The 25051-nt window shown below is 42.9% G+C and overlaps 2 protein-coding genes across 4 annotated transcripts in view; one reads left to right on the top strand and one right to left on the bottom strand.

Annotated features, from left to right (window-relative positions):
* Positions 1 to 686: 686 nt before the first annotated feature.
* On the bottom strand, positions 687 to 24120 carry cnksr1 (connector enhancer of kinase suppressor of Ras 1). Of its 2 annotated transcripts, none has more exons than XM_056425905.1 (21): positions 24032 to 24120; positions 22530 to 22687; positions 20570 to 20772; positions 19889 to 19973; positions 12761 to 12802; positions 12521 to 12640; positions 10768 to 10827; positions 9562 to 9630; positions 9266 to 9391; positions 7674 to 7774; positions 6929 to 7074; positions 6158 to 6327; positions 6009 to 6042; positions 5269 to 5444; positions 4594 to 4667; positions 4162 to 4233; positions 3686 to 3756; positions 3058 to 3119; positions 2883 to 2970; positions 2440 to 2624; positions 687 to 1823 (listed from the first exon to the last, which is right to left on the bottom strand). In XM_056425905.1, exons 1-21 carry the CDS (start codon positions 24081 to 24083, stop codon positions 1389 to 1391), a joined length of 2529 nt encoding a protein of 842 aa, XP_056281880.1. In that variant the 5' UTR covers positions 24084 to 24120; the 3' UTR covers positions 687 to 1388. The 2 variants fall into 2 exon arrangements, with proteins under 2 accessions (XP_056281880.1, XP_056281881.1); XM_056425906.1 differs by having other exon boundaries at positions 2440 to 2621.
* The window catches only part of rps6ka1 (ribosomal protein S6 kinase a, polypeptide 1), a 46579-nt gene continuing 45609 nt past the window's right edge, over positions 24082 to 25051 (top strand). The window contains exon 1 of one of the 2 annotated variants that reach the window (XM_056425908.1): positions 24082 to 24234. In XM_056425908.1, the coding sequence (XP_056281883.1) occupies positions 24082 to 24234 (153 nt within the window). Of the gene's footprint in view, positions 24241 to 25051 lie in introns of both variants that reach the window. The other variant, XM_056425907.1, reaches the window with a different exon arrangement.

Raw genomic sequence — 25051 nt, 5'->3', positions numbered from 1 at the left:
AGGAGACTCACAGAGGCCATATATATATATATATATACAGGACTGTCTCAGAAAATTAGAATATTGTGATAAAGTTCTTTATTTTCTGTAATGCAATTAAAAAAACAAAAATGTCATGCATTCTGGATTCATTACAAATCAACTGAAATATTGCAAGCCTTTTATTCTTTTAATATTGCTGATTATGGCTTACAGCTTAAGAAAACTCTAAAATCCTATCTCATAAAATTTTAATATTTCCTCAGACCAAGTAAAAAAAAAGATTTATAACAGCTGAGTGTTTGTCAAGGCTCAGGAAACCCTTGCAGGTGTTTCGAGTTAATTAGACAATTCAAGTGATTTGTTTAATACCCTACTAGTATACTTTTTCATGATATTCTAATATTTAGAGATAGGATATTTGAGTTTTCTTAAGCTTTAAGCCATAATCAGCAATATTAAAAGAATAAAAGGCTTGCAATATTTCAGTTGATTTGTAATGAATCCAGAATGCATGACATTTTTGTTTTTTTAATTGCATTACAGAAAATAAAGAACTTCATCACAATATTCTAATTTTCTGAGACAGTCCTGTATATATATATATTTATATTTATATATATGTTTTGTCCCCTGTTCTATCGTCCTTTAGGTGTTATGGTAATGTATTGTAAAAACAAAAAGAAAAAAAAATACAAGCACACAAATAATGTGATATCTGCTTTATAGGAGTTTCAGTCTTAAACAGGGACTTCACAACAAATGTCAGAGATTATCACGCTACCTTTTTATAAAGCTGATGTAGATATATCACAGTGAACAGACGTCTCTGCCATCGAGGAGTCTTCACTGGTCTTGCTGCGGTCGAGGCAGCCGATTGGGCGATAAGGGACACACGCGACTGTCACACAGCTCGACTATATAGTTCATAGTTCATATAGTTTATAGTTTAAAGAACGCTTAAAAACCACCTCAACCAACGAGGGGCTGCGACTGTTTCTGAAGCAAATTTATTGTGCAAAATATTTCAAATGTATACCTTTTATTAAGGCAATGTCAACAAATACATACAGTATTTATAATAGAACTATCACATTCCACGAGGCATGACTTATATTGCAAATTCTCTTTGGATTCTTTGAGAAGTTCTACTTTCCATCATTAGCAGACGGCCTTAGAATACCATAAATACATACTGAACCGAGATTCACACTTGGCATATTGTTCTTTTCTCTGTTGTAAACTTGTCGTATTTGGTTGTTGTGAACAAATCTAGGTCTCGATCTGCACTCAGTCAGCAGGGGGACGCAGTGAAACGCCCCTCTGTCACCTGGTTGCACGAAGAACGTCTTCCTTTGGACCGATTCTAGCGAACGCGGCGACTTTGCAGCGACGTCGGTGTCCCGCCGTTAAATGTAGAAGGAGTTCTCCGCAGGCTCTCCGCTCTCCAGCATTTCACTCAGCTGTTCGTTTATTGAATCCTGCAGCGATCCGAGAGAGAGTTCCAACAGCGGACTGAGGCTCGGAGAACCCTGTGGGATCTGGAGGAGAACGTCGGCCGGCTCCGCGTCCACCAGCTGCTCCCCGTCGCTCAGGCTCAGTCTGTACGCGTCTTCTGGTTGCGCGCTGGCGGTTTCCTCCGCCGCCGTTTCCAAGGCGACCTCTTCCGCGGGCGCGTCCTGCCGGGCCGCGCCGTCCGCTGCTCTGGAGGCCTCGAGCGCGGACAGCGTCTCGATTTCCAGAACGAGCTCCTCGTTGTGCTCCTTCCACTGGCGAAACTTTGACGCCGACAGGTCGGAGTCCTGGAGGAGCTTGTTGATCTGCAGCAGCTCCACCTCTTTGGCCTGCGGCGGAGAGAAGGGCTTTCAGTGAGAGCGCATTCATGTTCGCAGAGGAAACGTACTGACGTTGAGCATCTGTCGGTTATAAGATATTAGTTCGTTATGATGTCCTCCTGTTAAAAGAAAAGACAGCACAACTCACACGGTCTCAGTGATTCATGACCAGGGGTCCCCACACTGTTTCCTGTGAGGGCCACATCACTGTTCCCTTCTCTGATGGGGGCGGGGTCAGTGTGTAACAGAAACAGTGAGACGATCTCAGGGTGCCTAAATATAAACATTTATTGTTTTCCAGAAAGCCACATAACCAAATATTAATAACCCTTTCCGGGATCGTACCTAAACTTTTTGCCATTATTCCGTTCTATTTGACAGCGGCTAGTCGAGGATTTGTGTGGCCAGACTAAAACATAAATAAATCTGAATACGTCTCTGGTAATGTGGAGGCGGGCCTTAGTTTGGGGACCACTGCTCATGCAGAACCATGCTGAGCCAAAATGTCAAGCAGACACTGTGACATCTCACTGTGCTCCATCCAGAGACCGATGCTAAATGAACCTGGTCTTGAGTGTCGGTGTGTTATAGAACGTCCAGGGGGAGTGTAACCCGAGCCGCTCACCTTCAGAGTGCTCTGCAGGGCTCGGAGCGTGTGCGCCTTCTCATTGATGATGGGGTTCTTGTTGCGTCGGATGAACGACTTCCTGAAGTGGTCGTATGTGAACGGCTGCTCGTGGCCAATCAGAGAGACTCCTCCTTCCTTGATGTTGTTGAGCATCATGCCCATCTCATCCACCGGTCCTCCTTCTCACAGGGAGGAAGACACACGAAGGGAAGAGCAGATAAATATGGAGGGAGAGACACGAAAACAAAGATGGAATCAAGTACAAAAAGAAGAGCAGTGGGGTTCTGTCGACAGTCAGGAAAACAACATGGCGCGATTTAAATACATTTTCTACTCACATATTATTCAGACTATCAGGGGGATAGTCTTCACAGAGGAGGTAACGCATCAACTCAAATAAGACAACAGCAAAGAGCAGAGAGGAGTCATTCAGTGCATACCTGTTCCTTTGCTGCCCCCTGTCATGAGACTGGATAACGGCGCGTGGCTCTTCCCCTTGAGGCGAGGCAGAGTGTGGGACTGCACTTTCTGAGGATTCACCAGATGAAACAGGAAGTGATCAGAGCGGCGCTCCGGACGCTGCGCGTTGTGCGTGTTTATGCGTAAACATCGTACCTTGTTTCTCCTGTGGGGCGACGGCGATGTCTCGCTCTCTGATTCAGTCTCACTGTAACATTCTGTGAGGGAAAGACAGGTGTTACATTTAGGATTTTAACATAACACGTCATATCACAGTAGATGAAAAAAACATCTGGTGTGCATGGAGTGGCCATTTGTCCTGAGAAATCAAATAAAACTATAAATCAAATTTGCCACTAATGCACCGCGGGGGGTTTCGGAGTTGACGCAGGCAAAAAGAAAAGTAATCCATTTCGATATGTTGTGTGAAGGAAGGACTTGTGGTACCTCTATACCACAAATATATATATATATATATATATATATATATATATATATGTATATGCTGTCAGGCTGCACAACACACTGCAGCAGATCGCTGGAGATCCTGGAAAACTCAGCATTTTACTTTATTTCCCCCTTGTTTATTTAGTATTTAGTATTAGTATTTAGTTTTTATTATTATTGTGTTTTATGTTTTTTTATATTTATTTTCATTAATGCTCTGATGTGCTGCTGTAATTTTTGAAATTTCCCCACTGCGGGACAAATAAAGGAATATCATATCAAATCATATCTATCATATCATATCATAAGTTAAAATGTAAGGAGGCTGTTTGCCTACCTTCTTCACTATCTGGACCAGTGTTCAACTTCCTGTGCCTCTGTATGGCTGTGATCAGACAGTTAATCCATCTGGAGGAAGAAAGATTACAAGAAATATCAACCCCGACTCAGCACGTTCAATGAGCGTCTCAGTGATGCTCAGCATCGAGCTGTGACTGTCAACAGGCGCCCATGCTTCACTCAGGACACACACAGGACCCCGCCTGTAGGGGGCAGTGCAGACCAGCACCCGATAGAGGAGGAGACCTGAGCACACACAGTTATCAAAGAAATAATGAACTGTATATTGTTTTGCTGAAGCCCAGAGTCTATCATGATACAGCTGCATTTGTAAGCTCTTTATTTGTTTCAGAAATGTAGCACTGAAGGCGAAACATCATTTGTTAATGTTCTGGAAGAAAGACAATAAATAAGGAAGAAAAGAGAATGAATACAGGCAGAACAAGTCCTGAGACTGAGATCAATCCAACCTACTTGCTCATGTCGCTGACGTTGTCAGCTGCAAAGAAGAAGTTGTGAAACCGCTGGTGGCACATTTTGAACACGCTTCGCAGGGAGAGGAAACAAAGAGAGGGATGAAGTTTCTCATTCAGGGGAAATTAAGACACGATGACACAAACATTGCAAAAGAAATCCTCTCCGTCGTCATCTTTTCTTTTTTTTTGTCCGAAGAGATAAGATGCCGTAAATTGAGATACGACGAGCTTTTTTTCTTTCACAGTAATATTTGAGAATCTGTGTTATTCATCGACAGACAAATCGTCCACTGTGCACAGGCACAATAACATTTCTGTTTCTAACAGCCAGCGGCGAAGACGTCATCACTGTTACATAATATGAAGAAACTAGATCCTCACATATTCCTGGATGAAAGGAGATATGATCCATCATTACATTCATACTTACTATTTTCTCTTGTGCTCTCCAGCACTCTCTATGCTGTAGCTGGACATATTCACAAAACCCTCTGCCTTCTCATCCTGTAAAAAAACAAACATATACAAACAAACAATCCAATAAAGTTATACATATGACTGTCAACAAAATAACTATAATTATAATAATACATTTCATTTGGAGGCGACTTTCAAGGTCACCTTACGATACAATAATACAGGATAAAAGGTAAAAGCATGAAAGATAGAAGCAACATTAAAACAGAACATCAACATAAAAACAGGTCCAACATTCACAAGACAATCCCGATTAATCAACACCAAACTTAAAAAAGAAAAACGAAAACAGCGGAGGAAGCGCGGCAGCAACTTGCCAGCGGACCTTCCTCCTTAGGAACAAATGATTCTACTTCCAGCCACGTCCTTCGCGTTTACGTTCACCGAATCGACGAGACTCTTGACTCTGGATGCGTCTCCGTGACGACGGGCCTCGCATGACGAAGTGGATGCCCGTGGCCTGAGTCTGTTGCAACTAGTGACAGTTGCTTGTAATGTTGTGCCTATACTATTGACCAAATCCCAAACGCTATTCCACTAAAACACTCGCATCACAGTCCCCTGTAAAGATGTGTGTTTCATGTGTTTGGTTGTGGAGCGGTTAACTACTCTCGTGTTGTATCCACACCTGTTGGCTGGTGTACCAATAGAGGCACGGCCCCTTGAGGACGAACCAGAAGCGCTGCCACTTCTGGGCGAGGAAGACGTTGCTCTCCTTCCTCTTCTTCCACAGCCAGCTGTTGCAGTCGGGCTCGCTCAGCTCGCGGCAGGACACGCGGCGCCGACTCAGAGCCGTCGACATTCCTGGGAGAACGAAAGGATCGGAAGAAGAAGAAGAAAAAGATGAGGAGGAAGAAGAGGAAGAAGAAGAAGTAGATAAGAAGATGAGGAGGAAGAAGAAGAAGTAGAGAAGAAGATGATGAAGAAGAAGAAGAAGTAGAAGAAGAAGTAGAGAAGAAGAAGAAAAAGATGAGGGGGAAGAAGAAGAAGTAGAGAAGAAGATGAGGAAGAAGAAGAAGAAGAAGATGTCATCAAGCACATTTTCCTCTCCAAATTCTGAATATTTTTTATTTTCTTCTGAAAGTGACAAAACGTTGGAGAAAATATTAAAATATTATATTATATAATAATAATAAATAATAATAATAATAATAATATGCATTTGTAATGATTTCCATTTGAACACAGATGGGTCTGTCAATCCTAAGGAAACATTTTCTAGAAACATTTCAACATGTTTATGTCCTATTCTGCTCTTTAAAAAATTCATACTTTTACCCTTTTTGTCTTCAATGCAGTGGAAACCAGTTCATTGAATTTGACTTATTTTGCTGATATCAATTGTCGTATTACAGCAAACATGTTTACCTTTTGTAGAGTTCTTCTTTGTGTCCTTATTGCCCTGAAAAGATAAGCCGATGGACTTTTATTTATCGTGTGTAAACTGTGCTTCATTCAAATGAAGTCCGGTCAACATCAACAGTTTAAATGTTTTAAATGTCTTTTTCCCCTCTCACCGTTTGTCCCACCATGTCGGGGCTGGAACTGGTGCTGGCCGTGTCCGGCTCGCCTCCTGAAGGAGAAGCACTCCTCAATGTCCCGAAGGGAGAAGAACTTCTGGGGGACGCACTCTGGTCTCGTCTGGGTCTTGGGGAGAGCCGTGAACTTTCCAAATCCTCAAACTCCCCTGAGAAAGACATATTCATCCGATCATCATGCATCAACCAGCAGCGGACGGTCTAGCACTTGTGTTGACAGAGAAGTCTCAGAATTGCTAATATAAACATTACAACTGGCATTGAAAGTGTGTCAGCAGTCAATGATTGACATGTAATACTCTATTAAACAACCGTCTCCACGGTAACTAGGCAACACATCTCATTAGTGTGCACGGTACTCGTACATCCATTCCCCTGACTGATTTTTCATTAAAAGTGTGTTTGGATGTCATCTCATCTTTGGGATGCCACAGTTAAAATCCTTTTAACATTGCCAGAAAATACAAAATAAACAGTAAGTTCACAAAAAGATCTCAGGGTGAAGTATCCATTTCAAATTGATTTATTGCAGCAAAAGTAATGAAGGCTTTTCTTATTATTACCTTTAGGTAGTGAATTCTATTCTATTCTTTTCATTATTTAGCATTTTTTAATATATATATATATCTCTCTCTTTGGAGGCCTTGGGCGGTAGTTATTCATTCATATGTCTCCATTCAAAATCCTGCTTCGACCACTGAAACCAGACGCTCTCCTGCCAAAGGCCCGAGCTCCTTCTGTTCTCCGCACCTGAGGCTGATGTTGGTGCTAGCGCCCCCTGCTGGCTGTGATAGGAAGTGAGAGTCAGTCTCTCCTCGTCCTCCCTGTCAGAGGACAACTCTGATTCCTCCTGTCCCATAGGCTGCTGTTGTACCCCCGGGCTTTGAATGGCTCTCCTGCAGTGGGAAACACATAGAAACACATCACGACACCCATCGAGCGACTCGACCGTGGTGCATTCAGGCGCTTCTGAGAAGCAATGATGTCTGGTATGAGGTGACGCAGTGTAAATGACCCGTATTGGCTTTTAAAGAGGTGAAATAGGACAGTTTTCCAGTAGTCTAAAGTGTATTTCCTTAGACTGGAGTTGTAGGGTATCAGGATGTGACTGAGGTATTTACAACCTGAATGCACCATCGCCACCTACTCCCTCCATTTTGTCTGAGAGCGCCGGCTCCCCATCGGCTCACACTGGCTCCTTTTTTCTCCCCATCACTCTCTTTTCTCCCTTCTCCCATTTGTTCTCTTTGTACTCCCCCTTATTTGTGTCTTCCGCCATCTCTCCAAACCTCCCCTCATGGATTCATCTTGTTGCTCATCTCTTCATCTTCTCTCATTTCCAGGCAGCCGTGTGTTGTTTCCATTGGAATTTATGGAATTTTATTTCAGAATCCTAAAAATCCTCTTAAAATACAGCTCCGCCCACAATGTCCTGATCCACCCAGAATGATTCAAATAAATAGCTAATTGAGGGAGCGCTTGATTATGCTCTCACCGAAAAGACAGGGACCTGACGGACGCTGCTACCCTGTCAAATATGGAGTGCCTCGGATTTTCCTCGTCCTCTTCTCCCTCCGACCTCTCCTCTTCCTCTTTCTGAAAAGAAATCAGCAGTAATACAAGCATGAGTGTACACACTAAACTGTGAGCAGTCAAGGGTTATCAGAGGGTAAGGAGGTGGATTGCCAAAGCAGCTTTCTCCTCAGGTCTCCATCCCCTCACTCTGTGGCAACAACACACACACACACACACACACACACTCGCTAAGTGCAGTGCATCGAGAAAGGGCAATAAGGAGATGATTCAAATCTCCTTGTGTGTGTTTTCTCAGCCTGAGACCTGAGGGTAACATGGTCGTCACAAGGGGGGTTTGCTCGTCTCAGACTCGGTGTGGGATTCCGTGTGCGGTTGAAAGAACGACAACAGTCGCCATAGTGACTTCTGAGCGTGAGCGTTTATGAAAGCGGATCCCGAGGGACTGTTCTACAGAAATGGGAGAGGGGATTCTTGTGGAGGGGCTGCTTTAGGGTCCCCTGACATAAACTGTGGAAACAATCCGGTTTCGGAAATCTGACGTGAGGTTTCACCCCCGGGTGTAATTATCTTAAACGGAAACTCCAGGGGAGAAAATCTGAATCGTGTGTGTGTGTGGATAATGCTGTTGGGATTTCTTCTAATGGCTTTACACACACACACACACACACACCATAGGAGGAACAATAATTAATTAATAACAACATAGTGTAATTATTAATGAATTAATATTTACACTATGTTGATCTGCACTTCACACATTTCATTTGCACTGCACACATATACACACTCTGCATTTTGCACACTGTCTATATTTAATACTTTTGAATTTGATTTGATTTGTCATTGATGTGTGTTGTGTATGCATGTGTGTTGTATATGTACATATATATTTTGTTTTGTATTTTACTTTGTATACTTCTATATCTTTCATCCCTGTTTTTTCTATATTTGTGTTTTGTTTTTGTTTTTATTCTTGTGTGTTTGGTTTATTGGTGCTGCTACTTGTAACGACAAATTTCCCCTTGGGGATTAATAAAGTATATATCTATCTATCTATAATGTCATTCCTGAGAAATGTTGAAGTCTCTGTGCGGCTCATCTTGAGACATCGTGCACATTGATCCACGCAGATGATCTGCATATTTCACTAATCTTCTGTGGGAATGGGATGGGGGAGATATCGTGTGACACACGGATGATGAAATGATTCAAACGGTTCATGAAATATATCCAGATGTGATAAAGTGGATGGAGCAAAACGCATTCTGGACATCCTGCTACTCTTCTAAGGAAACCTTCTTACGACCCAGGCCATCTTCTCATGAGATCTGTGGGGTTTCTCCCAGGAATATCTCCAGCAACGTTCATGGAAATCCAACATTTAGTTTTGAAGACACCTCATCATGGACCAAAGTGTTGGAATGTATGACCGTCATCCTCTGAGGACCATTCTTATATTGTACTACAACTGAACTCAGTTTCCTTTGATCAGAAAGGTAAATAGAGATGAAGGAGTGAGGTGAGCGGAGGAGGACTTCAATGATGCCTGACCTGTGTGGACGAGAGCTGGACGGGGTTTCTGCGTCCCACCAGCCCAGGGATCTTCTTCAGGACCAGCGTCACCCCGTTGGGATTCTCCCGAAGCTTCTTCACAAGGTTGGCTTTGCTCCAGCCCACCTGATGCAGGGGAACAGGTGCTTATTCCACTTTTATCAGAAACACGTTGTTGGAATGTACAGAGGTTTGTCTCAGTCACATAACGCTCAGGACTGAGAGGACCACACACACACACACACACACACGCACACAGTGCAACGTATATGTATGTGTATGCTGTTTGCACTCACCACTATCTGGTCGTTGACTTGAATCACTTCATCACCAGCCAAGATCTTCAAATAGGCATCTGATGACGCCTGCAAGAGGAGACGGATAAGAACTCACAATAAATAATAATAGATCAATAATCATACCTTATTAGAAGATTTTTGACAAATAAATGAAGACATATGTAACATTTCCATAAACTAATAACTGTAATAGTTATTTTTGTGATTAGGAAGTTAATTATAGTTTGCAAACGTTTAAAGTAACTACAAATAATAAAGACCCTAAAATATAATTATCTGTTACTGTATGTCAATATTAATATACATAATGATAAAGTACATGCTCTGGAAAATAGATGGAAAAACAGTTAGTGGATCAAATAAGTGGAAATAACAGAGAAATTATTGTTCTCGATTGATCCTGTGAATAAAATTAAATACATTTTGTAAGAAAAAATCCTGACAAAATCCACGCCATTATCTAATTCAACCACATGTATCAGAAGGAATAACTATCATGGTGTGGTACAATCTGATCGTTTAAAAAGTACCGGTTTAGCACCGATATAGATAGATAGATATATAATGGCAATTAACAAAATGAAAACACAACAAAAAGTAAGAGCAACACAAAGAATAAAAAAAACAAAAAACACAAATAAGAAGAAGGTTAGGCGGGAAAAAACCAAACGATACCCATAATAATAATAATAATAATAATACATTAAATTTCTATAGCGCTTTTCAGAATACTCAAAGACGCTTTACAACACATAGTTAAAATATCCTAAAAGCTATGCAATAAAAATAACTACAATTACAATAAAAACAAACGATAAAAGCAAATAAGAACGTAGAGAGCACACAATCGCACATTAAAAGCATTTTTGAACAGGTGGGTTTTGATTTGTGATTTGAACGATGAAAGTTCGGTGCAGTCTCGGATGATTTTGGGGAGAGAGTTCCAGAGGGAGGGGGCAGAGATGGAGAAGGCTCTGTCCCCCCATGTCCGGTGCTTGGTCCTGTGAGGGATCCCTGTTCCCTAGTCAGCACACTTTCGAACAAGAATGAACCACTGTGAGACTCTTCATGTGAACCCAAGCTATGACAGACCAAAAAGGAGTTAAAGGACTCCAGAGGACTTCGGGACTTATCGAGAACACAGACACGTTGACCCCGTGTGGATGTGTGGGCTACAAGTGAAAGAACAGGAAAGAGTCTGACCTCAACAGCGGTCCCAGTCACGTAGTGGTTCCTGGAGCCGGTGGATGTTATTTCAATTCCCTAAGAGGAAGAGAAACAGAAATACACATTAGATAGATAAGAAAGATACAGGATGATAAACCTGCATAAAAGTGACTTTGCCATTAAAAATGTCCATTTTAGACATGACCCAGCCAAAGGTGTACTCCATAGTGGACACTATCATGTCACTGTCACCGCTGATGGAGGCTGTGGAGGTATTGACGCCTGCCTCCAGATGTATTGATGGTTCAGCCTCTCATTACCCCTCAGCCGGCCTTGATTTATTATTTTGAGTCATAATGGGCGTGGGGATCAGAGCCGACTAGTCACACTGCAGAAAGCCCAGATCACGTAATCAATAAGACTCACATGGCACCAGAAGCATAACAAGAGTCAAACTTTAAACTGCAAATAGCAGCCACAGAGAAACCATTTCCTGGTAAATTAATAAAATTAACTTCTTTTTTTAGCGTAACCGGCTCTCGTGGGACGCATTACTGTATATCACAGTATTTCATCAGCTGAAATAATCAAATGTGAACTTCAAACTGATGTCAAATGATTTTGCATATCTTCTCTTTTTCTCCATTTCTTCTATTTGACTGGAATTAATACAAGTATAAGTCAAATGAAAGCATAAAAAAGCAAGCTTTCACTTGTAGATGTATTTTATGAATAAGGCAAATGTACATCATGTTTTTGACTGAATTATCATTCTTCCGTCCTCTCACTTCTCTTTCTTTCTGTCTTTAGTTCCCGTTACTTTCAATCATTTAGAGGAAAGACCTGCTTATCGCTGACGCGCTCCAACCAGTTTGTATCTGTGGCCACCTAGAGACACACAACATGTGTCCATGGACACAAACAAAATGTCCGCCTGATGACTCCAGCTTCAGAGGTGATGAAGTGGAAATTAAAAATCTGCTTTTGAGACACGCTGGAGATGATTAGAGCCGGCCGAGCGAGTGAGTGAGCTCTGGAAGACTGGACCGCTATTACCGTCGAACATGGGGGGGTTCTTCCCTAATGGGTTGGGAATTGAACAAATGTATACTTAGAAATAAATGAAAAGGAGATAGCAGGCAAATACAATATCGATAATTATAGTTCCGTTTGTACCGACTGAAGGCTGCAAAAGAAAAGAAGAAACAGTTGTTTTGAGAGAATAGTTACAAAACAAACCAAATACTGAAAAGGATAGAAAGAGTAAGAGAAGACACAGTTAAAGGGCTAGAGTTAAAAAAAAGATGCTGCACGGATGAGATGAACAAAAGTACAGTACTTTTTTTAAATTTTAAATAAAAAAATAATTCCTCATATTAACAGTTTGACTATTATAATTGAACACGAGATATGCCGATATTAATATTAAACCGATGATTGACTACGGTTTTTCTTATTGACTCATCTAATACTTAGTTTCTTCTTTTTTTAAGATCAGTCCAAAAAAGAATTAGTTTTCAAGAGAATAAGAAACTCTTTCCCGTTGACAATAGGGAATATATTTTTGCTTGTAAAGTCAATCCGTTGATCATCAAAATAGCTTCCAACAGTTCATTAACTTATTGATTATTTAGCTCATTGTGTACTTTTATACATTAACAAATGGATCATTTTCAGTGCCAAAAAAACAGTTTGCATTTAATATAGTAAATATAATTTAATCTACTCGGCACAATAGTTTGCATTTGTTCTACATGTAATATTCAGTAGGCGTTATTAAGAGTCTTACCAGCTGATTGCCAGGTGACACCGGCACCAGGTCGACGCTCTCGAGCTGAGCAGTGTGGGTCAGAAGCCCCTCGGGACTGGAATTCAGGATCTCATCACACACGGACACCAACAGACGGCACTACAGCACAAACAAACAGGTGTTCATTCTCAAGAATATCTCATTCAATTATTAACAAAATAAAAGAGGAAACTCAAATGTATGTTTTAGTAAAGTAGGATCAAATATACAAACACTCACTACAGATATGATGTCCTTTTCCTTTTCATAGACGGTGGTATCCTGTCGGGTGAGAGAAACAACTTGACATGCGTTCCATGCAAACCGTGCACCGACATGACAGCGGCCCTATCAATGATGTGATTGATTTGTGGAAATGGGACAATCTGACTCAAAACTCCTCTGTCCTATTTCCTCTTCACAGCGTGAGTCGGAAGTGAAAGGCCGAAGGCATCCACAGCAGAGGAGACACCACTCCCGGCTCGGCCTTGAAATAAATATCTCATTGTAATCATTTTGACAGGCGTGGCAATTGCGATATGACTTGCAATGTGACAGGGAATGATAATTTGTTCACACCATATCCGACTTTTTAACTAGAAATCTGTACCTAAAACAGATGTTTTCTTAAGTCAGTAGAATATGATGTACAGTATATGTCCGGACAACTCTGCAGCACAACAATATTCATATTAAAATGGTAAAATGATCACATTTTGATTAATTGTTCAGCCCTGTTCCAGACATGTCATGATGTTTAACTGGCTTTTATCACAGCAGCGCTCAGTTATGAATGATAAACAAACAAACATAAAACAGAACATATTCAATAACGGCCTTCAGCAAGTGGTCGATCACTTGTGTGGAGTGTAATGTCCACTTAACCCAGGGGCTCACACTAATCCCCACACGCGTGTGTACGCGTGTGTGTGTCGGTGTGTGTGTGTGTGTGTGTGTGTACGTGTGTGTGTGTCGGTGTGTGTGTGTGTGCGTGTAACCGCCACAGGGAATCAGTGGCCATTGTCACAGTTCCTAGTATCAGTGGAATTTAACGGTTTAATCTGGAAGCTGCAGAAATGAGGGGAGGCTTTGACTAAAGGAGGATGTTTACACGGCACAGAAACCGAGTCGACTCACGCCGCGTTCCGTCTCGGCCGCAGCTCATTTGAAAGGCTCGATGAAGTGATGAGTTACATAAAGGATTCTGGAGGGAGACTAATCCCTGTGAAATGTAGCAAGGCGTCAGCAGTGAGCCCGGCTTGGTTTCTGGGCTAATTAAAGGCTGTGACACGAGGCTGCAGGGAGTGGGGGGGGGGGTTCTGTCATGACTGCTGGTCAGTTTGTGTGTTGTGTTTGAGTGTTGACCGTTAGGAGATGCAGAACGTGCAATTTTTTTATTTACACCACAAAAGAATCAGGAAAGGAAACTCCTGAAGCTGTTGAGATGCTTTGTCTTTGTCCAGTGGTCCCAAACTGCACTGAACCCAAACCAGACACATGCGCCTCATCCTGGTGTGTAAGTGTGATACGAGTGTTACTTTTTAATCTCCGCCCACACGCCTTCATCTCTGCTTCGGCCTCATTAGTCACGCCTCTCTCTTTGCAGCACCTCGCCTCTCTGCTTGGTGGATGTACGTAAAGACGGGACAACATTCACAGCTCTGCTTTCTGTTTGATTCGTGGCGACTTCAATGGAGGCTTCCCTGCTCCGGCAAAAAAAACCTCTTCTGCATTTCTTTTTAACAGGAAATGACAGATTAACGACGTGTGGGCGACCCGGTTCACTTCTCCCCTGAAACATTAATGCATGCAAACACAAGCGCTCCCTGACTCGATTGAAGCTATTTCACAAACGTGCACCGATATGTAGCCCACCGATTGGCTCGGGGAGGAAAACCTTTTCAATGGCCAATCCAGGACCCGAGTCCTAATAAATATCTGGGTCAAGGGAGGTCACTTCCTGTTTGGTTTGGGTGCAGACACACTGAGTGCAGCGCTGTACCTCCATGTGGACTGTGCAATGTGCGTAGTATATGTTGTGTACATGTTAGACCCCCATTTTGTTATGTCACATGGGTTTTTCTTTTCCTTTGTATTTCCCTGACTGTCAGCGCTTTTGGTTTCTGCTGTATTTTTTTGTGTGTGTTTTGAGTGAACTGTTTGTATGTGACCTTTCGTACAGGTCAGGTTTTTGAGCTGATATAAATGTGTATGAGATGAAGATGAAGAGCTGCCCACGAGTTGGATGAACACGATGGCCGCCCACTCAGACAACGTTTCTTTTTCATCATGTGTACTTGATTTATGTTCTTTATGTTCAGTAAAAACCCTTCAGATTCAACAATTTGATTTGGGGTTTTTCCACACTAATTGAGCTCCTTAGCCGAACCTGGAGACAATGTCCAGAGACTTTGGTCAACGAATATGGAAATTGAGCCACAGGTTACAAATGCATCTAAAAGTATGAAAATAAAATAACATTGTATGAGACATGAAGCGTATGACCCGTGTGAAGCCTAGGACGCCTGTAGGTTTAGGCGCCAGTGTTTCAGACACAAGAGGAGAGGAAAGGAGATGAACTCGTGAGAAGAGGAGCTGTGGGTCGGACACGTTGAGACAACCATTCGTTTCTCTATTTAACAAAACACTTCACTTGAAAACAACTGCTGCTGTTTTGAAAGCAATCCCTCAGGTTGTGCAATACAATATGTATGTACATCACATGTAGAGATGAACCGCTTTTAGTTATCAATCAATTCAAGCAAAACAAGGGGGTCAAAGGTCACTCATCATATTCAAGCCCGTGCAGCTTGGGCACAAGAACACCTTATAATGCCACTTATACCTATCAACTCCTGTCGTACCATGGAGGAAAAAACTATTATTTTTTTTAACACTTTATTTTTTGTCTTTTCACAACTGAGAAAAAAATCAATTGTTATCATATGGACATTTTTTAGCCTCTATGTGCCCAAAAATCAGCCAAAGCATCATACCACAGACCAACATTCAAAATGGACCTTTTATTCCACTTACATATTAGCCACAGCTGGACTGCAGACCATCAATAAATTGCAGATAATACCAAAAGTGCTGCGCTTTATAACATAATTTCAGAGTAAACACACGAGTAACACGCATCTGCGTCAGTCTATAAGAAAAGAGCTTTTGTGTTGTGATGTGTTGTGAAGGCCTTGAGCTCTCTTCACAGCAGCGTGCTGTGCCTAAAGGCTGTTCTCTCACTGTCGTTGTCTAGGAAACAAAGACAAGCTATTATGTGGGTGTAACACGCAGAGAAAAGGCAACAAGAATGCACCCTGCCATGCATGGACACACATGCACCAAGAGGCTCAAGCTGTCACACAAAGATGCAACAACACAGCCTGTTGACTACAGACTATTACATGTTTTTTTTTATTAAATAAAAAGCCTTTCCAAGTCATCCTGTCATCTTCTGCCTGTCTCTGCGTGTGTGTTTACATACTTTGACTTGCACTGGTGTAGATTTCCTTTTTGCCAGCAGGTCACAGGCCTGCTATAAAAAGACTGGGAGACATCGCTAGGTTAGATCTCTTTACACCTGCTCCTGATCCTTCCATCCAAATCGTACTTCCCCTCCTTGCCTTGTGCCACGTCTCTCAGTGCTGGATGTTATAATGTGATCTCTTTGTTATCAGCACCGTAAATAATAAGTCATCGCCACTCGCCTCTGACAGCTCTCACAGGTGAGGCCTTTTTCTCAATTCATCGGGTTCATCTTTAGTTCACTCTTTGGTATTCTCTCCCATCTATTCAAGCCACTTATTATTGATGTAAATTATTCCTCCTGAGCTTTAAGTAGATCCTCCAGTAGTAGCGAGAGGTTGATCATTTATTTTTCTTTAACAGTCGAGGCGCTTTTCGCACGTTGTTTTCGATGATATCTTTCCAGTAAAAAAACAATATTACCTAACCAGCATGACCCCTTTCAAAGATTCGTCCCAGTAGCTCTGAGTTATTCAAGTGTAAGTTAAATAGTAAATCGCTTGTAGTTCTAGTTTCAGGGGATGGTTATAATGTCAAAGACGCTTTCAGAAGTTAGATTTTGCAAAATAAATATTTCCCGTTTCGTAGATTTTAGAATCATTGTTATTACATTTCACATACCTTTGTGCAATTCTTCCAAATTCATTTTTGCGCCTATAACCAAGTTCACGGCTCAGCGAGACCTTTCTACTGGACTTCGCCTGCAGACTGAGTGTGTGTGTGTGTGTGTGTGTGTGTGTGTGTGAAACTCTGACAACTCTACTGTGGGATCCCATAAACACCAGCTGACTGCTGCCCTCGACCGCCCTCAGGCTGCGAGAACAGACGCAGACACACAAGGAATAAGAGTCCTTTCTTTAGTGAGGACGATGTGGTTTAGCTTCTCTGGAAGCAGTTGCTCAAAAAAGGACGTCATGGCGACGCCGGCTGACGGCACGTCAAAATCATCCCGGGGGGTGAGAGCGCTCCGTCAGCCTCACGCCGCTCCGTCAGCCTCATGCCTCACGCCGCTCCGTCAGCCTCACGCCGCTCCGTCAGCCCCACGCCGCTCCGTCAGCCCCACGCCGCTCCGTCTGTGTGCGATGGTCAGTGCGTACACTGCTGATGGCGTCGGGCGTCGGCACGCACACACGTGAGCTTCTGCTATTTGATACAGTCGTGTCAGACAAGTGTTCTCTCACAGCGCCTGTTACCAGGCCAGTCCCTGCAGGATTAGAACCTGAGACAAAACCCCACGGGTCTGAAAAGTGAAGCCAATGCGGAAGTGCCCTCAACTTTTATTCTTTCTAAGAGCCACAGTGACTCCACTGGTGGGGAAATGAAGTCAGATTGTTAAGTATAGAAAGAAATGTACATTTTAATTCATCCCCGTGGGGAAATTCTTCTCTGCATTTGACACATCTTTAGCACAGGGAGCTGGGTGTTCAGTGCCTTGCTCAAGGGCACGAACTAATGGGGGGAGCGGGGATGGGACCGACCACCTTATGGTTACAGGAGGACCACTCTCCCCACTGAGCTACAGCCCACCCAGTATAGTAGAGTATACTATAGTAATAGTATAGTATAGAGTTTGTAAGTCTAGTAGAGTATACTATAGAAATAGTTTGTAAGTCTATGAACATATTAACTTACTTCTCACTGGATTTATTACCTCATTAAAACGTCGTTACAACACCCAAATATGTGAAGCTCGAGGCTTCAGAACAGAAGCCCACAAACCGATGAGTGACGTCAGGGTGACTTTGTCCACTTCCTATTTGGTTTATAATGCCATGATGGAAGTTGAACTAACATAATGTCATTTTCTCGTCTAGTTACAGCTGTGAGAGCATCTCAGCTGTCCAAAACTAAAGGCTTGAGCTCAGCTGACATCGTTCTGTATTCATGAATAACAACACAGCATCTTCCAAACCACGGGACCAAATGCTCTTGGTACAAAACCACTTCTTTATGAATAGTAATGTGTTCCTTTAAAACACCTGCACACACATTGTAGAAGTGAGCACCAAAGTTCAAAAACAGGAATTGAGCAACAATAGCCAGACATGACCAAACGATGATCGACCTCTGTGAGCGACCAAGAACAAAAGCAGTGAGGGTTTTGAGTTACTGTCGCTCACCAAGTGCCAAGCTGACAACAAGGTAGCAGCAGCCAGCGGGCCCATATCTGAGCCCATATCTGAGCCCATATCTGAGCCCACATCTGATTCACCCCGTCGTCACAAAAACATCCCATCAGAGAGAACGAGCTGCAAACATCTCAGAAACCAATACCTCCTTCCTTCCCCTCTGGTCCATAACAATAATGTTCCTGTTACTGTACACCAGCACAGAGACCACACATCCCATGGAACACATGCTGAATCATGCATGGTTGGTCTGGATTTTAAATAATATTTGAATGACCTCTCGCATTCGGAAAACACAGCATTCCAAAAAAATTAATAAGATTTTCAACATGAACTTGTAAAAAAAAAGCAAAAGAAGTAATAGTGTATGCATGTCGGCTGCCGCTTGAGCCGTTTTAAGCAGTGTAAGAGCAGAAACAGAAGCATCACCTGGTCCATTATCCAATCAAAGAGGGGAGAACTGTACCTGTCGTGCCGGGCAGGCGTCCAAAGCTGGCGATAGAGGGTTCTATATAAAGTCTCAATACCCCTCTACATCCCTACCTCTCTCTAATTATCTCCCATTCGGTTGCAGTCTCTGCAGCTCTCTCCTCTTGTCGTCTCCTCCTCTGCGGTGAGGATATTGATCTTGAATGTCCCCGCACCTTTCAGACGTAGAGGAGCTTCTCTGCTGTTCGTTCAGCGACACGCACTCCCCCAGGAGTCAGAAGTCATTGAGCAGTCTCCTCCTTCTTTCTCTGCCTTCCCCTTTGCTTCCCCTGCCCTACCCCCTCCCTCCTTCCCTCCCTCTCCTCCCCTCCCCTACAACATATCCAGGCCTGTCTCTTCTGCTACCTAGAAAACACTTTTCACCCTCTTTACATCCAGTTATGAATATTCCTTCTCCTCCCATTTGTTGGTTCACACATGTAACACAGCCATGAAGGAGTAAACACGAACAAGATCCAGCCCTCCTTAAGCGTCTTCAAGGTATAGCCACCTCCAAGTATGCCAGGAATGTCAAGATAAAGAATTCATTACTCAGACTAAGCTGAGGACGTGGGAGTCCATTTGTGTTTCTGTTTTTCTTGCTGCTTTTTGAGGGTTGATTTTAAAGAAGAAACACAACACAACAGGTTGTAGTTCCTCTTTGGGAGTTTAGTGTGCACGGCAACACTGCTAGAAACACGACTATTAGTGTGTGGTTCCGCTAAAGATAAAAACAACCTTGTGTTGTCATGAACACATGTGCAGTAAATGCACCAAACCAGCCATTCAGTTGGTATAAAAGAGGTACATAGAACAACATTTGATTGGATTTGGATTGGATTCAATCTGTTGTCATTGCACAGAGTACAGGTACACAGAGTACAGGGACACAGAGTACAGGTACACAGAGTACAGGTACACAGAGTACAGGTACACAGGCCTCGACATGTATTCTCTGCATTTAACCCCTCCTTAGTGATGAAGGAGCAGTGGGCTGCAGTGATGCGCCCGGGGAGCAACTGGGGGTTCAGTGCCTTGCTCATGGACACTTTGACTCGCAACTAATGGGGAGAGCGGGGAATCGAACCGACGACCTTGGGGTTGCAGGACGGCCCTCTTACCCCACTGAGCTACAGCCGCCCATTTGCGCCCTTGATGGACAGATTCTAACAGTACATATGCAATTATAAGCCACACAAGAATTTTCTGCGTCTCGATGCGTAGCTCCATGAACGAAGAGACCGACCTTGTGGACGATGTCTCCGAGCTCCCTGCAGTAGTTGAATATGTTCTTGCTGTCGGTGTATCCGCTGAGCTGTGACAACTGATACCTGGTGAAACAGAGATTATTATCTCAGACTGGGAGGATTTACTAGGTAGGTACAGTGATTTAATTTCACACCAGTAATTAAAAGGAACAAAGTCAAATTAAGGATCTGAGAAAGTCACACACACAAAAAATGAAAGAGAGCAAACAGGGGGGCTTAACTTTTGAGAAATAGGTATCCGATTTCTTAACAAGGGGCAACAGGTAAACAGTCAAAGCACACACCAAAACATTCCCATACAAAGGCTTCACCTCGAATCGATTGAACCCGCAGCCATCCGTTTTACATAAAGGCAACAACTATTTGTATAAGACACAGTCGTAGGGAACATTTTCTGAGTAAATAATAACTGCTGAATAAAATAGAATGTGGACTACTGTATCCACAACGGTTAGATTACATTTTTATCAATTCAGTTTATTTGTAGAGCCCATTTTCACAAATTACAAATGTATCTCTAAGTGCTTTACAATCTGTACACAAAGACATCCCTGACCTTTGACCTCACATCGGATCAGGAACAACTCCCAAACAACCCTTCAGGGGAAACAAGTGAAGAACCCTTCAGGAGAGCAAGAGATAACTCCCTCTTCACAGACCTGTTGAGCAAAGAGAAGAGTCCTTTGGCGGAGGTGATGAGCTCCACGACGATCTGCAGCACGGCGGCGGGCAGCTTGGTGGAGCTGCGGCCGTCGTAGCCGTTGAGGCGCCAGCGGCCCTGGATGCCGACCTGGAGGGTCTGGGAGACGGCGCGCAACTTCTCTGTCAGGCCGCGAAGGCAGTCCCCACCTATACCATATGTCTGGAGCGCACACACACACACACACACGTTAATGATTCAAGGTCATACATAATCTGCGACGTTTGATGCATGATACATTTATGTCCCCTCTTTAAGACACATTTGTGGATATTGTGATTGCAACGCCCTCGTTTTAATTCTGGCTCGAGGACGACACCGCACGTCAATCCCCTTCTCTCTCTCCTTCTCTCTCTCTCCTTGTTTCCTGTTACCTCTCCACTGTCCACTTCTGAATAAAGTCATGAGATGCACCAAAACTGCTTTAAAAATCTCATCACAGCTCGAAACAAATCCAGCCAATATGTGATGAAAAAAGGTAAAACAACTGGTTTAGCAAGACTGTCCACAATACAAATACATAATACAAAGATATAAAAAGTAAATATACCACATTATCAACAGTATGTATACCCTATCATGTCATCATAAGGTAGACTTTTTTTAGCTCAATATCCAACAAATGGCTGCCGTATTGTTGCTTTGAGTGAGTTTTTTTATATTTTGTCCCCCCTATTTTGATGAGGTTAGACTAATTATCGATAATAATACAATACAAATGAACCAAAGCTATAATATCAAGCTGCAGGAAGGGATAACATGAACAGAACTGTGGCGCTGCTCATGTTTCTGCCCGGCGGTGGGAGACGTGACTCTTGACAACCTCTGGAGGAGAAGCAGATTATTGTGGCGACCCACTCGTTGATGTTCGAGAGGTTTGGACCGGTCAGGCTTTGTTGTGACACATCAAGCTGCCGTCCATAAAGCACGGCCTCGCTGACACTGTCATTATTCATTGTGTAACACCGTGCACTTGAACGTGTTTGGTCTGCTCCATGTGAGCGTGTCATGATTGTTATGATGAATGAGCGCAGTGTTAGCGATTTACAGAGCATCAAGGCAGAGAGGAAGAGAGGCACACGCACACACACACACACACACACACACGCACACACACTGTACTCAATATTTAAACTACACACCTGTGTGAATAGGTTCTAATCTGATTTTATGTTAAACAATTCACTTTTCATGACACTCATTCATAAAGACTTTGGGTTAAACTGTTCAGGATTATTTCTATCTTTATAACAGTTACTTAAACCAGCAGTTTAAGCAGCCGGTGTTTGGGCCTAACGTCCACAGCTGGAACTCTGCCTGATACTGTCTGGCCCAATTAGTGCCTCCAATGACACAGAAGCCATTCTGGAAACACATCAACACCCCAACATACACCAAAGAGACTATTTAGATGTCAGGAAACTACCTCTCAAAATTGGACAGGAAGTCAAATTAATTAGGCAGGTGAAAACACGGACTGAGATTCCAAGGGCGGTCGAAGTGTTTTCTTTATGCCGACCACAAACTTTCCCTGAAATGTGCATGTAAATCATTAAATGCAGGCTTTGTATTCTGCTTTGGTTGCATGGCAAGTCATTGAATGTTAACTGGAAAAGTAATGTAACTATTTTACTATGATAATTCTTTATATGAAAGTTGAGGGAAAAGTGAAGCAATGGACTCAGACCTGCTGGTTGCACTGTGCAAGCGAGAGCAGGGTCTAAAAACTGTGTGATGGTAGGAAAAAGTCCACCTCGGTGCACTAACATCAGAACATGCACAACACCACAGACAAGACACGGGTGCTCAGCAGATATCCAGCGCACAACAACACACCCAGCAAAGTGCCTTGGATACACAGCGCGCTGCTCCGGACACACACTGTACACAAACACACATGTTTCCGCTCAGCCCCTCACCAGAGAGCAGAGTTTCTCCACAGCCTCCAGGATGAGCTCTTGGTGTCCGATCTTATGGACTTCCAACTTTTCCAGGTCTTCGCACGTCAGCTGAAGCAGATCCAGACCCGACAAATGCCACTCAGAGACCGGGTACTGATGCAGGGGGGCGTCCAGACCTGGCAATGACATCACACACACTCAGGGCTTTCACATGCAGTGCACGAGTATGAATGGCAACACACTCATTGTCAGAAAGTCACATGCGTGCAAGTACAGACATGCACGGACTAACAGAGGCAGAATACCTACAAGACTGCTGCTAACATGTTGTAGAATGAGGTTTGAGGGTAGTAAAGATGTTATAGAATTGACTTGGATCGTGAATATACTACGTGATGATGATGTCATTAATAATATCATAATATGAATGTGATGACCACTTCAAAATCAAAGCAAAAAGAGGCTTAACACATTTAAATGTGTTATTACATGTAATAAGTAACAAGCAACACACTTAATTTAGTCAAAAGTAATCATTTCATAAGTAACATTAATGATGATGAAAAATGGCCCCTGTCGGTTATATTTTTAGATCATTATTATGTATTACTATGTAAGTGGTGCTGTAATGTTGTAGTTGCTCCAAGTGGAACTTATATGAAGTATTTCATAATAGTGTTGGAGAATTTAATCTGTAGCCATGGTGTATATGTCATACAGGGGAAAGACAAATCGTAATCTGCACATAACAAGTTATGATAGCTGAATAAAGGTTTACATGTCACCTCAATATAGTACCTCAAAACTGTACTTCAATTGAGTCAATGTACTTTCCAGTCCCTTTACTGCAGGTCATTAACATATCTAGTATTAATAGAAATACATGTCTCTGCATAATCACACGTCCACGTAGAGTACAGCTGAGCAGCCCAAACACACTCTGAATAAACCTCCAGGCTACAGAAGACTTGAATCAGTGTGCCAGTGAACGCAACACGTCCTGTCTAGAAGACAGGGAGGACAGCCTGTTTTAATCACAGCTCGCCTCTGTACCTGTCCTGTATCGTGTGTAATGATTCCTTCTGGTCACATGACATCTATTACACCTGTCCATCCTGGAGAGGGATCCTCCTCTGTTCTCTCCTGAAGGTTTATTCACTTCTTTTCACAGATTGTAAAACACTCTGAGGCAAATATCTAATTTATGAAAATGGGCTATACAAATAAACTGAAGTGAATTGAAACTGAATGACAATCAATTGAATCCAATCCAATCCATAGCTACCACCTGAGTTGTTGACACTGATCGGAACAACACTTTAGTGGCCCGTATAGTCTCTCTCCCTCCCTCCCTCTCTCTCTCTCTCGCAGGCCATTTCCTCATTCCACCTCCACCTTTTCACTTCCAAGAGGATTTGTGTGGCGCGTCTATTTCCGTCTCTCTACCGTCCGAGCCAAAGTGGCCGTGAACAAGGACGTGAAAAAAGAAAAGCCGCGCGCTCGCGCGTAATGTCCCTCACCTTGCAGCCACGCGCAGACTCGCTCCTCGCTCCACGCCGCGATCGGCTCCATGCTCGGAGTCCTGCTGCGGTCGTTCGTTCAGATTCAAGCCTCCCTGGCTGACTTCTACCTCAATGGGCTGCTCGAGGGAAGAATAGTCGATCCTGATTTGGACTCGGACGATGACGAACGCCCCTCCTCCTCCTCTTCCTCGTCCTCACAGGTACAGGTAAGAGTCCCCCCCTGTTGTCAGCCAATAGTGCGGAACTGTCAGGCCTCGGCCGGGAGCAAGGACCCCTCCCTCCCTCCCTCCCTCCCAACCTACCTTCTTACCTGGAGGCAGAGAAAGGTGCTGCAGCTTTAAGACTTCACAACTTCCCTCATAGTTTTACTTTCACGCGCGATCACGTCACGCACGCTGGCGAAGGCGCGCGGCCTGTTCTCATTCCACAGTCGCGGGGTGAGCTTGTACCTGCACAGTATTATGTAACCCACTGCCATAACGCGGGAATCATGTTTCAATAAGCCTGAAGTGACCCTGGAGACAGACAGGTCCATATTAACCACGAGGTCCTGATTAACGCTGTACGTGATTGCACTCTGCTACTTATTTATAGGGCAATAAAAGGTACTCTACAAATATATGATCCCCTTCATTAAGAATACACACAACTGAGAATGCAACTGTTCAGCTTCCTTTAAAGTGCTTGACATGTCACAAGACTTAAGGGGATAAATAAATTGTTGACCAGCACACCTAATCCTCTTTCCAACTGGGGTTAGGCTGCTCTCCTGGGACCTTTCCAGGAAATGGTTTCAACTGTGTTTACTTCTAGGCTCCAAACTTTTTTCTTTTTTTTATATATACCAATAAATTATATATAAACATATTAATATAAATACATATATTTTAATATTTATATATATATATATTAATATATATATATTAATATATATATATATATATATTAATATATTATGGTAATAATCCAATGTTTTTACAGCATGATAACATTCCTGCTTACTGAATTTTTAAAGTA

Source organism: Pseudoliparis swirei, chromosome 11, assembly GCF_029220125.1.
Source record: "Pseudoliparis swirei isolate HS2019 ecotype Mariana Trench chromosome 11, NWPU_hadal_v1, whole genome shotgun sequence".
Lineage (NCBI taxonomy): Eukaryota > Metazoa > Chordata > Actinopteri > Perciformes > Liparidae > Pseudoliparis > Pseudoliparis swirei.
This window is presented reverse-complemented; position numbering and strand designations above follow the sequence as displayed.